The sequence below is a fragment of the Anarrhichthys ocellatus genome, unplaced genomic scaffold (assembly GCF_004355925.1).
Source record: "Anarrhichthys ocellatus isolate YVR2014 unplaced genomic scaffold, GSC_Weel_1.0 scaffold156, whole genome shotgun sequence".
Taxonomy (NCBI): domain Eukaryota; kingdom Metazoa; phylum Chordata; class Actinopteri; order Perciformes; family Anarhichadidae; genus Anarrhichthys; species Anarrhichthys ocellatus.
The window spans coordinates 72,636-86,342 of record NW_022280186.1 but is presented as its reverse complement, the minus strand read 5'-3'; the positions used below and the strand labels follow the sequence as shown (position 1 = coordinate 86,342).

At 44.2% G+C, this 13,707-nt stretch overlaps 1 protein-coding gene across 4 annotated transcripts in view; it reads right to left on the bottom strand.

Annotated features, from left to right (window-relative positions):
- Positions 1 to 9,014, bottom strand: part of LOC116400228 (coiled-coil domain-containing protein 200-like) — a 28,296-nt gene extending 19,282 nt beyond the window's left edge. For 2 of the 4 annotated variants that reach the window (XM_031877956.1, XM_031877961.1), the window contains exon 1: positions 985 to 1,849. Coding sequence is in view for 1 of the 4 variants with exons in the window: in XM_031877961.1 (XP_031733821.1) it covers positions 985 to 1,059 (75 nt within the window). In the remaining 3 variants the exon portion in view is untranslated. Of the gene's footprint in view, positions 1 to 984; positions 1,850 to 8,916 lie in introns of those variants that run through there. The other 2 variants (XM_031877957.1, XM_031877959.1) reach the window with 2 other exon arrangements.
- Between the last annotated feature and the right edge of the window lie 4,693 nt (positions 9,015 to 13,707).

The window sequence follows — 13,707 nt, the reverse complement described above, 5'->3', positions numbered from 1 at the left end:
ATCAGCAACAGGATACAAGCTGCCAGATACACACAGGAAACGGCTTTGACCTCATGCTGGGGTGTCACATGTCCCTTCTCAGTTTCCAATCAGCCCTGCTGCTGTTCAATAATAAAATAAACCAGACAGATTGCTGGATCAGCAGCAGCAGAAGTTTAATGAATGATCAATCACAAGCTGTAACATTTTGAAATGACTGCTCTCTCTAAATTGATGACCACATAACCCCTTCACATACTTTGGCTGTTAAAAACATCACCTTATATACAAACATTTGCCTAAGGTGATTCTGCATTATCTGAAAGTCTTACAGGAGAATGTCATTTTGGTACGCGTCCACAGAAGAGTTGTTTTACATTCCTGTTTCACTACATTATATCTATATAACGCTATATTATATAATAATGATGTGATCAGCACCACCACACTGCAGCTTGGTAATGACTGCCTGGTTAATGTTTTAAATTTATGAATTGTGATCAAATCATTATTTCTTACTCATTCCGCTGTCTGACAACAAAACAGATTTTTGTCCTCTTAAAAACAGGCCCACCTATTCACGAAAACCGTCATTTTACTTTGCAGTAGATAGAGGTCTCCTAATGTCGCAATTGGTTGGTTTGTCTGTGATATTGGGTGACTTATAGATCCCAACGTGCCGCCCACAGCAGCACATTGCACATACACTGACCGTGGATAAGGATATTTGTATATATATGTTGCAATGTCATCATTCAGAAACTTAGAAACGTATGTCAGGGCACGTGGGAAAACGGTTTTAGACGCGCGTGGGAAAATATAATTTTGCCGCTAAAACAAACATCGGAGTTGAAGATACAGAATGATATAAAAACCTAAAAAGATATCTAAATAATTGACCCGGCCTTAAAGTACATTACCTGAGTAGATGTGCATACAGTTATATTCCACAGTCACCACATGGCAAACATTTTAATAATATTTTTAGTGCAATATGTTACTTACCTGCTGTTTGTCTCTGGCTATCCTGCAGTCCAGAGCACTCTGACGCCGTCTGGCCTCCCAGTGCATAGCCGACATCCTGATGTTCAGTGCAGCAACAGAGGAGGCATCAACAGCTCAATATTCACTACGGAATGATCTGACTTTGTTAATTGCATTAAGAACAAAGACAACTGTGGTTTGCTCACACATTAGGTCACATAAAGAATACTCTAATTATAAAGCAAGGAATCTCTGTCTGTCTGTCTGTGTCCTTTGCATATCTCGAGAACTGTCCATCTGATCTATTTAACGCTTGCTGGGTGTATTGCTGTAGACACCATGGAGTGCTTTTTTGAATTTGGTGCAATTTTGAAGTTGTTAATGGAGTATTTAAACCTGCAAATACAGTTTTGTGGCCATTTGGGTGCAGTGGAAATAATGTGGAAACAACAGTGACATATTATCACCTTTTCAGTTGATAAGGCTAACGTGTGAGCAAACAGTTGCCCATTATCTAGCAGACACAGAGCAACGTTAGTGTAGCGTTGTTGGGATCTGACAGGAGTGTGTTTGGTTATCAGCAAGTATGACAACTAAATTATTGACATTAATAAAAGTAATGATATCTAAGATTATTAACAAATATTAATAATAACAGGGCACCACCCTGAGATCAGGGAGCAATAACAAAACTATAAATGAAGTCTCAAAATTGGTGTTCACTCAAAATGTCAGTAGTCTATTCCACATTCAGTGTGAACAGGGAAGGTCTGAATTCGAGCACAGGTCACATACACATGCAAAGTAATCACAGAAAGCTGCTCTTTGAAGTATAACAGAGTTCCAAATTCCAATAATACTGATCAAGTCAAATAATATCCAAAGCTAACTACAACAACAATACAATTACGAGCCTGCTATCTAACATCAACAAACAATCTGTGGTGAGTGAGTGTGAAAACTACCAAAATGGCGGATGTAGTCTTGTACGTTATCACGCCACGCGAGACTTCCAAACGGTGGAGGGGAAAACTACCAAAATGGCAGATGCATCCTCGTACGTGATAACGCTTCGCAAAACTACAAAAATGGCAGCGGATAGAGGCCGCATAGAGGCCGCAGATAAACTCATCTCAGGTCTATACTGTATGTGTGTATGAGTATGTTTGTGGGTTAGTTAAACAATAAGGCAAAGAAAAAGGAGAGAAAAAAACAGTAACACTCAAAACAAGGCAGATCCGCACTGCCGCAGTAAAATACAGAAACTGTTAATGTACAGAAACCCGACTGGCGAACTCAGATTTGGCAGCCGCGGCACTGGTCTTTTTAACTGACCAGAGGCTATGTCTGCCCAGACACAGCCTCTTACTCTGAGATGACTTTGTAGCGGTCGATGTGGTTCTTCAAATTCCTTAATTAAATTTGGGATCCGGAGCTTCAAGCTGCACAGCGATAAATAAATTCCTGCTTGGCCAGTAAGCTTTCCTTTGGTCGTGATATTAGGCTTTTGATTACAAATCTCCCTTTAAAGTCTAAGCGCCAAAAAGTCTTTGTCAAAGACTTTATCATCACACATCATCTGTTAAACAATTATCTCAAACAATTTACTTGTCTGTCCTGATTTAAATGAAGCTCTAGCATCAGTTCAGTCAGGAAAACTAACAGTGGTGGGCCGTCAGGGCCAGCAAAGCCTTCTCTGCTGACCAAGACAGAATCACAAAGTTATAGCTATTTTATAATTTAATATTTTATACACTATATGTATTCTAAATATTTTTTCCATTAGCTTATTATCTCATTGCATAGCTACTGTCTTCCTCAGTTGCCCTGCTTCCAACGCTGCTTCCAGCACAGCTTGTTTTAAGTAGAGCTTTTATCCAATCAGATTTCGCCTCTATGTCTCTAGGTAAAAACAAATCTGCCTGTTGGCCTGAAAAAGTGAATCTATTTGCAGTTTAAGTAAATGGGGACAATATTGTTGATGGTCATAGCCTTCAACTAATCCGATTTTTAGTTTGACATGTTGGCCGTAGTCTTTGACATGCCAGAGCCTTCTAGCTGGCCTATAAGTACATCAGCATTAATGTGTGGCTTGATTGGTGGGCTAGCGTGACTGTTCTGAAGCTCAAGCTAGCTAGCAGAACTTAGTAGTAGTAAGAGTTCAAGTTGAAAGATATGTCACTCAATGGCTGAAGGAGGAGGAGAAACGGATTTAGTGGCGGATTTAAGACTTTCTCGAGAAGGACATTTCAATTACTGTCAAAGGCTGTCCTTTTACCAGAAGAGGTCTCCTTTCGGTTGTTAGTTCAATCTATGACCCCTTAGGAGTTCTCGCACCAGTGGTGTTGCCAGCAAAGAAAATCCTTCAGGAACTGAGTCGGATGAAACTGGGCTGGGATGACGACTTACCAGAAAAGGTCAAACAACAGAGGGCAGATTGGTTGACAAAACTTCCCAATCTAAAGGACTTCAAAGTCAACCGGTGCATCAAGCCACCAGGATTTGGAAATCTTACATACGCACAATTGCACCACTTTGCAGATGCAAGTGAGGAAGCTTACGGCGCGGCTAGCTACTTACTGTTGCGGAACGAGAGAAATCAATTTCACTGCACATTCATGATGGGGAAGGCCAGAGTGGCGCCTTTAAAGCAACCTACCATCCCACGGATGGAGCTGACGGCAGCAACAGTCGCTGTCAAAATGGACAAGCTGCTGAGAAAAGAGCTACAGTTGGAGGTATCCAATTCTGTATGTTGGACCAGGGAATACTTGCCACAGCTCCAGGAACGGCAAAGATGGTCAAGAGCATTGAGAAACTTCACTCTGGGAGACATCATTCTTCTAGTGGATGACTCTGCTCCAAGAAACTCTTGGGTCATGGGGAAGGTCATTAAGGCACTTCCAGACCACAGAGGACTTGTTCGTCAGGTCTACATAAAGACAAAGACTAGTGTTTTACACAGGCCCATTATAAAGCTGTGTCTACTTTTGGAAGACGAACAGTGCTAAAGACTGAGCAACCATGAGGAGTCTGTTAGCTGCCTTCGGCTCTTATAACGTTATTTTGTGAGAATGTTCCTTTACAGTACATGGCTCTCTTATTTTAAGTTAGGTAATTGTTTCAAATGTTAAATCTTGAGTACAATTAGGGGCCGGTGTGTAAGAGCCAAATTCAATGTGCTGTTAAAAATTTACTTGTATTTACATGTTTAACTTTAATCACATCTGTTTCTACTTTGAATTTTACAAGGCTGTTGTTCTCATTTGTTATGGTAAGAAATACACGTAAGTGACAGACTTTCGTCACTTTAAGGACACTTTGCGACAGTTAGTAACGGTTGTTAGTAATATCTGGAGCAGAAGGGAGCCTCACAGTTTTCCGATCATGTCATATAAAATGTGCTATGTGGAGTAAGTTGTGGAACAATTTGTGGATTAACCTGTGGATCCTTAAAGTGTGTCGAGGTAATTGGGGTACTTTTAGGAATAAAGGAAGTCGTTTCACTGACTTGTACCAAGGAAATTGGATCAATAAAAACACGTATTGCTTTCACCTACGAGCGGTGTCGGTGTGAGCTATGTGCATAGGACCAGAAACACGCGTCAACTTAAGGTTTACATTCTGCTAAAGGTTTGGAGGCTACACGCGGGAAGGTGCAAGGGCTCGTTCATCGCTGCTTGCAGCTTTAATTATTATTATTATCGTACCTGTTTCGTCGCAAAAAGGAGGTGCTTGGGATACTGGAAAGTTTTCGAAATTTTGCACGCAAGCCAGAATTTGCGAAAATTGCAGTCTGATTGGAGTGTCCAGCTGCGGTATGAAATATTGGCTCGATAGCGTCCCCTATTGAGTAGCACCAACATTGGGTTTCACCTAGCTGTATAAAATGTGGTAGGTATGTGGAACGTGATGGGACGTCAGTGTTTCCCCTAGGTTTACAGCTTGGGGAGGGGGGGGACACGGACAAACACTTAAAGGAATCATGGTGTTGACTGGCAAGTAGACTCTATAAATGGCCTGTTTATGCTTTCTTCATATTCAACAGAACATTCCTAAAACCAAAAAGAAAACTGAAATAATGCCCTATTCATTCTCTGTATCTATCTATCTATCTAATCCGTCTATTTATTTATTTATGTACGTATTTACTTACTTACTTACCAAGATCAGTCTTGTACAGCCAGGGGGAGTATTTCCCCTCTGACAGCCAAGCTGGGTCAAAACCTGATATCCGGTGGTGACGGGACTGTAGCTGCTTGTGTGTGTGTGTGTGTGTGTGTGTGTGTGGGGGGTTCTTGTCTGTACTTGGACCCGGAGCAGGAGAGCTACTCTGGCTGCTACTCGCAGGAGAGCGAGTGTTGTATCTTCACCACATGGGAGCGTTTAAAAAACGCAGATATTGTTGTCTGCTTTTCAGGTGGTTGGCGGACATAGTTTCCGACGCGCGCTCTCTGTCCGCTGGTGGGAGTGTGCTCACCTGAGTGTGTGCGCGCACGTGTCTGTGTGTGTGTGTGTGTGTGCGCGCATCGGGGTGGAACTCCGCCTTGCGCGATACAGAGAGTAGAGGAGAATTGTACACGCTCGCGACCATGTAGAGACAGATATGACATGCCGTCATGTCAATAAGATCAATAACATAAGGCTGTTTAGTTTGTTTAATAAAAGAACATGGGGTAGACCTGTTCTATAGGAAAGGGAACCTTAAATTACTTCTGTTGTGATCTGGCGCTATATAGAAAACAAAATTAACTCCACCTTCAAGGGGGGGGCGGAGGGTGCCGTTGGGGGTGCGGGGCGCCCCCCCTAATACAATGGTAGGGGAAACACTGGACGTACAAAAAAATCCTCTTGGAATTTTTCACTAAACAAAACAGGAAGTCGGCCATTTCGAATTTTATGACGTTTTTTGACCATTTCAAGGCGTCATACTTTAACGAACTCCTCCCAGAGATTTAACCCGATTGACTTCAGATTTGGTCAGTATGCTCTTGAGACCTTGTTAGTGAAAAGTTACTCAAAGATCAAAAAGTTATCGTACTATGTATCCGTGGCGGCAAAGAAACACCATTCGCCATGAAACAGGAAGTTGTTGTAACTCGGCCATACATTGTCTAATCTGCTCCAAATTTCTCATATGTCATAACATCCTGACCCGGAACACATCTATATGACAATTTAGAATCATAGTAATAGTGCCACCTAGTGGCAACCGTAAGTTGTAAATTGTGTACTTTGACATCCTGCTCCTCACAGATTAATCAGATCCCTCTTAAATGTTGTCAGAAAAGTCCTAAGACCTTGATAATGCTTCATTGTGAAGATTGTAAGAAGTTGTTGAAGGGCGGCGACGTGGCGGCTTGGCGAATTTCGATCCTTCGCCATGAACAAATAAACTGATGTAACTCGACTCCACATCATGAGATCTTTACCAGATTTCACATGTTTGATTTGACTGCAGGCCTGAAGACATCTGCAGGCCAATTTTGAATCATAGTCATAGCGCCACCTACTGGTAACAGGAAGTTAAAGTCTTTATACTTTGGCTTGTTTCTCTTTGTAGGTAAATCAGATCAACATCAAATTAGTTCCACACAAATGTAAGAAGTTCATAATGCCAGTTCATGAAGCTTTTGATGTTTCGTCGTGTCACACACATTTAAAATCCTGAATATAGTTATCTGATGCTTCAGAGCGGCAAGTCGGCTCGATAGCGCCCCCTACAATATTTTGACGATGCAGTCCTCGCAGTATATTTCACCTACATGTATAACATTTAGTAAGCAGATGTATCACATGTAGACTTAAAAAAAAGTCTCCGGGGTCTAAGCTCTAAACCCAACCGGAGGTCAGCCATTTTCAATTTTGTATGAATTTCTCTTGTTTTTTTTCCATTTCCAGGTGCTGTACTACGAACTCCTCCTAGGGAATTAATCCGATCAGCTTAGAATTTGGTCAGAACAATCTAAAGACCTTAGAGATTAAAAGTTACTAAAAGCTTGAGGTTTCATTGAAGAAAATGGACTCGGTGTGGTGGCCATTTTACATGGTTCGCCATCATCCATCAAGCTGTTGTAAGTCAACTGTACTTTGTCAAAACTGTCCCAAACTTGACATCCTTGTTGACTGTCATGGCTTTAGGACTTCTGCATGCCAATATTAACTCATTGTCATAGCGCCAACTACTGGCAACCACGGACGTAAGATGGATTCTATAATTACAGCGGCCCAAACACTGAACATATTGAAAGGGTTTGTGGGCACACCATGAGAAAAAGACTTCTCTGATCTAAATATGTGCAAACTAAGATGCTTGGAGAGCAAAAGTTAGATAGCAGTGGATTTTCAAACTTAAACTTCTTACAGAAGAACTTAAAATGAAAACAGTGTTAAATTAAAGTGTTCAAGTAACAGCAAATGGCACTACTGTTTTGTTAACTTTCACGTAAGTCCAAATACAATCAGCAGGACACTGCAGGGAGTTGAACCCCATCCCAGTAAACTGACAGTCTGTTATGTTACAAACACTGAAGCGCATTCACACACATTCATTTTCTTAATGATCTTTAAAGGCTTACATTCATGATTGTATCGGAGGTACACTCAAAACATTTGAGGCTTAAGACCTGGCAACATGATCTTGCTACGCTGCTGGCCTACGCAGGAAATATCTCACTCGTGCACAGTGATGGTCACAGAAATTCATGGCAGAGTCCTGCTAGTACCCTCGACGTGCATGAAGTTGCGAGGGCCCGATCAATGCTGCTTGCAGCTTTAATTTATTCTTTTATTTATTTATTTCAGCATTTAAATATTTCTGTATTTATTTCAGCATTTATTTATTATTTTATTTATTAATTTCTGTATTTATTTATACATTTATTAATGCATTTATTAATTTATTTATATATACTTAAGACATTTTTCGTCCTCCATATCAGGTAACGTAAAAAACGTGAAAGGCCCTCTCTAGAGCGACTGTGGCGAGTGGAGAGCAGGGTCGTCCTTCGATCAGAGGATCTGGTTTGATCCCCGGCTCCACTAGTCCATGTCGATGTGTCCTTGAGCAAGACACGTAACCCCAAAATTGCTCCCGTAGCTGTGCCTACGGTGTGTGAATGTGATAGTCTGATAGGCTGGTGGCACCTAGCCCCTGCCATCAGTGTGTGAAAGCGCTTTGAGTGGTCGAAAGACTAGAAAAGCGCAATACAAGTAGTCCATTTACCATTTACAGCCAGTGTTTGTTTTTTTCTTTTCTGGGCTACTGTAGCAACATGGCAGTGCAACAAGTTCGGAGTACTGTAGCTCGATGGGTAACGGTAAATCCCAAGATGTTACCTGGGTGTTTAACAGCAACACTGCTTTAATATTCTAAGGATGGTTTAAATGCAAATTTCATGTACGTATGTATGCATTTGATCATTGAAATAAAGTTAAAGTTTGAATGTGAAGAGGACCCGCTCACTATGTACTGTAGATATAAAGGGTTCATTTTAAGTGAATGAACACAAGTCTTAGTTTCAGGTGATTGTACACTAATGAAAATATATTGTTGTAAATATTATAATCCATTTCTGCTTATAGATCCCCCGAAATGCTACACATTGGCCCTTTAAGTCATCATAGTATGCACAGTACAGAAGAAACTAACACAGCTCACACACTACAGTATTTCCTTCGTGAGTGAAGGCTGCAACCCTTAAAAGTAAGAAGAAGAGTGCTAGTTCTATGTGCAACTAAAGATCTTTGGTGTCTGGGTAAACATATCGTAGTTAGGTAAAGTGTTGCCTAAAACATAATCCTTACTATCTAATATGTTTAGGTGAGATATATAAGCATAGGATAAAACATGCAATCTTTTGCTGTAGAAAACAGAGTATTGGTTTTAGCAATACACATCAGCAGTGGGATATCTGAGAAACAATGAACAAGCTCGTAAGAGTGTTTACTCACCTGACTTGTGCCCTGGAGAGAAGTCAGCTGTAGCATTCTCAGTGGAGGACTGGTGGAAGCTGCGGTTTGCAGTCTCTCTTTACCTCTCTCCTATCTTGTTAAGTTTCCAGGCAACATAATGCTCTCCCAGGGCAAGAGAGAAACAGAAAGGTAGGGCGGATAAACCATTGACCACCACCTCCTGCGGTTCACTACTAAAACAACTAAACAATTTGGTCAAAGACCTTCATTGTGCATCAAACTCACAATATTAAACAACATACCCGGGCCGCAGGCTGCATCAACCTGGCAGTAAAGGAAAAACACTATACACAATGATTCTGTCAGTATTTCCTAAAAGACACAAACTAAGGCGACGAGCAATGCAAGAAAATGTAAAAAACAGAAAACACTGGATGGTGAATACTACAGAAGCTGAGAATGAGACTTTTTTATGTTGCTATCTCGAGATCATGACATAATTATTAAGTTATTTCGAGAAAACAAACTTTGTTATCTAGAGATAAGAAGCTAATCAACAAAACAAAAGGCAAATAGTGAGATAAGTGGTCCAAGTAGTCAGTGTAGTTGGATGTGGAGGGAAAGCAAAAGCTGCTGGTTGTGACCACTACAGGAGCCTGGACAGCTCTGCTTCAGGCTAACCAGGGTTAACTCATTTCTCTGGGTAAATGGTAAGTGGACTGTACTTGTAAAGCACTTTTCTAGTCTTCCGACCACTCAAAGCGCTTTTACACTACTTGTAATCATTCACACCCATTCATACACTGATGGCAGGGCTACCATGCAAGGTGCCACCTGCCTATCAGGACTCACATTCATACAACATTGACACACCGCAGGAACAGCCTACAGGAGCAATTTGGGGTTAAGTGTCTTGCCCAAAGACACATCGACACGGACTAGCGCAGCTGGGGATCCTCTGATTGAAGGACAACTCTGCTCTACCACTGAGCCAGTGGGTAAGTAGGCTATATAGTGTCACACATGTAAGGATAACCCAGTTATTGTTAGCTTAGAATGAGCCCTTCATATCTACATAGGGAGCAGGTCCTCTTCCATGGAGTCCGCTGTGTTGCAACGCTGTGTTTCTACAGTAGCCCAGAATGGACAAATCAAACACTGGCTCTAGAGAGCAAGTAGGTCTATCTGCGGGTCTACAGTACAACAGGAAAACGCCTACCACATGACACGCCCTCGAAGCTGTTAAAGTTTGGTTAGGTTTAGGCACCAAAACTTTTAGGCACCAAAACTACTTGGTTAAGTTTTGGCTCAAAAAGATTTTGGAAAACATCATGGTGTGGGTTAAAATAAGTACGTTACTCCCGTAAATTTTATCAGGTTGTTGTGTAGTAAAGTGGGCGTCTTGTGTAGCCTGCAAGACTGCAGTTAGACCCTTCTCCTAGTGTGGCCCTTTTGCATTATTACGTTACCTGAAGGCCACAGTAGGTTCTCCGACATGCTTAGAAATAGGGGCGTAGGGGTTGCAATCTGCAGCCTCACCATTAGAGGGAGACTGGGTGTCTTATTTATTTCTTTACTTTTGGTAACAATACATTAACAGTTTTTTTCAATTGCTAACACAATTAAATGACACATAAAACACAATTATTGAGACTGACACTCAGTATAAGTCCCAAAAACTCTAAACACATTTGTTGCTTTTCACCCAATTTGCAATTCAACATGACACCTAATTGCTTGATTGTCGACTCCAATCAGAATGTGAGGACAATACCTGTGAGTACCTGTTCACCACAACCATAGAATCCAATGTAGCAGCGAGAGTCCTGTTTTCATAAACGTGTACTAGGAATTAAAGATAACAAATTCATGCTTTCTATTTTGTCTCCAAAAATGTTTCTGTGTTTATGGACTATATTCTATTTAGAATCTGTTGTGTTTGGATTTGAATTACAAAATGCAACCTCTGGAAATGCATTGATGTATTGACTTATTTTACATGAATATTTTCATCACCGTTTTCATGAACCGTGTGTGACACGGGTCACACAATTTGGAGTGTAGGAATTATTGTATAGTTTTGAAATTGCAAAAGATCTGAGGTGTTCCACTACTTGTGTGTGGTTCTGTGAATTATTAATGATGCTTAAGCAACTGTAAAAAATTGAATGGGAGCAAACTGTCAACATGCTACATCCACCACAAGACTAGCCGTTAATAATCTTCGAGTACAAAGTCTATGTGTTTGCACAGTGCATTAAGAGGGAATAATCCATCCATCCATTTTCCTCCGCTTATTCGGGGTCGGGTCGCGGTGGCAGCAGGCCAAGCAGGCTGACCCAGACCTCCCTCTCACCGGGAACATGTTCCAGCACATTCTGGGGGATCCCGAGGAGTTCCCAGGCCAGCTGGGAGATGTAATCTCTCCAGCGTGTTCTGGGTCTTCCCCGGGGTCTCTTCCCAGTTGGACGTGCCTGGAAAACCTCCAGTGGGAGGTGTCCAGGAGGCATCCTAATTAGATGCCCGAACCACCTCAGCTGACTCCTTTTGACGCGAAGGAGTAGCGGCTCGACTCCAAGCTCCCTCCTGATGACCGAGCTCCTTACCCTATCTCTAAGGCTGAGCCCGGCCACCCTACGGAGGAAACTCATTTCGGCCGCTTGTAGCCGCGACCTTGTCCTTTCGGTCACGACCCAGAGTTCGTGACCATAGGTGAGGGTAGGAACGTAGACCGAGTGGTAAATTGAGAGCTTCGCCTTCCGGCTCAGCTCCCTCTTCACCAAGACGGTCCGGTGCAGCGCCTGCTTTACTGCTGCAGCCGCACCGATCCGCCTGTCGATCTCCCGCTCCATCTTACCCTCACTCGTGAACAAGACCCCGAGATACTTGAACTCCTTTGCTTGAGGTAGGCACTCCGTCCCCACCTGGAGGGAGCAATCCACCGGTTTCCGGCAGAGAACCATGGCCTCAGATTTGGAGGTGCTAACTCTCATCCCTGCCACTTCACACTCGGCTGCAAACCGCCCCAGTGAATGCTGGAGGTCATGATCCGAGGAGGCTAACAGGACCACATCATCTGCAAACAGCAGAGAGGCGATCCCGAGACCCCCGAACCTGACGTTCTCCACCCCCAGGCTGCGCCTAGATATCCTGTCCATGAAAGTCACGAACAGGACCGGTGACAAAGGGCAGCCCTGGCGGAGGGTAACACCAACCGGGAACGTGTCTGACTTATTGCCAAGAATGTGGACACAGCTCCTACTGCAGTCGTACAGAGACCGGATCGCCCATTGTAACGGGTCCGGCACCCCATACTCCCGCAGCACCCCCCACAAGAACCCCCGAGGGACCTGGTCAAAAGCCTTCTGCAAGTCCACAAAGCACATGTAGACTGGTTGGGCAAACTCCCAGAACCCCTCCAGTAGTCTTGTGAGGGTAAAGAGCTGGTCCACTGTTCCACAGCCGGACGGAATCCGCACTGCTCCTCTTGAATCTGAGGTTCGACAAGCGGTCGGAGCCTCCTTTCCAGCACCCTGGCATAAGCATTCCCCGGGAGGCTGAGTAGTGTGATACCCAGGTAATTTGAGAACACTCTCCGGTCCCCCTTTTTGAAGATGGGAACCACCACCCCGGTCTGCCATTCCATGGGCACTGATCCCGACCCCCATGCGACATTGAAGAGGCGTGTCAGCCAGGACAGCCCAACTATGTCCAGCGCTTTCAGCATCTCAGGGCGGATCTCATCCACCCCCGGCACCTTGCCACCAAGGAGCTTTTTAACTACCTCAGCGACCTCTGCCAGGGATATGGGTGAGCCTCCCCCTAGGTCCTCAGGCGCTGCCTCCTCTACAGAGGACATGTTGGTCGGGTTTAGGAGTTCCTCAAAGTGCTCTTTCCACCGCCCGACGATGTCCCCCGTCCGGGTTAGCAGTTCCCCCCCCTGCTGAGAACCGCCTGGGGTAAGCCCTGCTTTCCCTTCCTGAGCCGTCGGATCGTTTGCCAGAACCTCCTTGAGGCCAACTGAAAGTCCTTCTCCATGGCCTCCCCGAACTCCTCCCATGCCCGAGTTTTAGCATTTGCGACTGCCGCAGCTGCAGCCCTTCTGGCCTGCCGGTACCTGTCAGCTGCTTCAGGAGACCCCTGGGCCAACCAGGCCTTGAAGGTCTCCTTCTTCAGTTTGATGGCTGCCCTCACCTCCGGGTTCTCGGGTTGCCGCCACGACAGGCACCGATGACCTTCCGGCCACAGCTTCTAGCGGCCGCGTCCACAATAGAGGCTTTGAACATGGTCCATTCGGATTCCGTGTCCCCCAACCTCCCTCGGGATGTGTGAGAAGTTCTTCCGGAGGTGGGAGTTAAAGACCTCCCGGACAGGGTCCTCCGCCAGACATTCCCAGTTCACCCTCACTACACGTTTGGGCTTGCCGGGTCTTTCCAACCGGTTCCCCTGCCATCTGATCCAACTCACCACCAGGTGGTGATCAGTTGACAGCTGTGCTCCTCTCTTCACTCGAGTGTCCAAGACATATGGCCACAAATCAAATGATACGATTACAAAGTCGATCATTGATCTCCGGCCTAAGGTGTTCTGGTACCAGGTACACTTATGAGCCACCTTATGTTCGAACATGGTGTTCGTTATGGCCAAACCGTGGCAAGCACAGAAGTCCAATAACGAAACACCATTCGGGTTCAGATCGGGCAAGCCGTTCCTCCCAATCACCTCCCGCCAGTTTTCTCCGTCATTGCCCACGTGATCGTTGAAGTCCCCCAGGAGAACTATGGAGTCGGTAGGCGGCGCCCTTTCCAGGACCCCTCCCACCGACTCCAA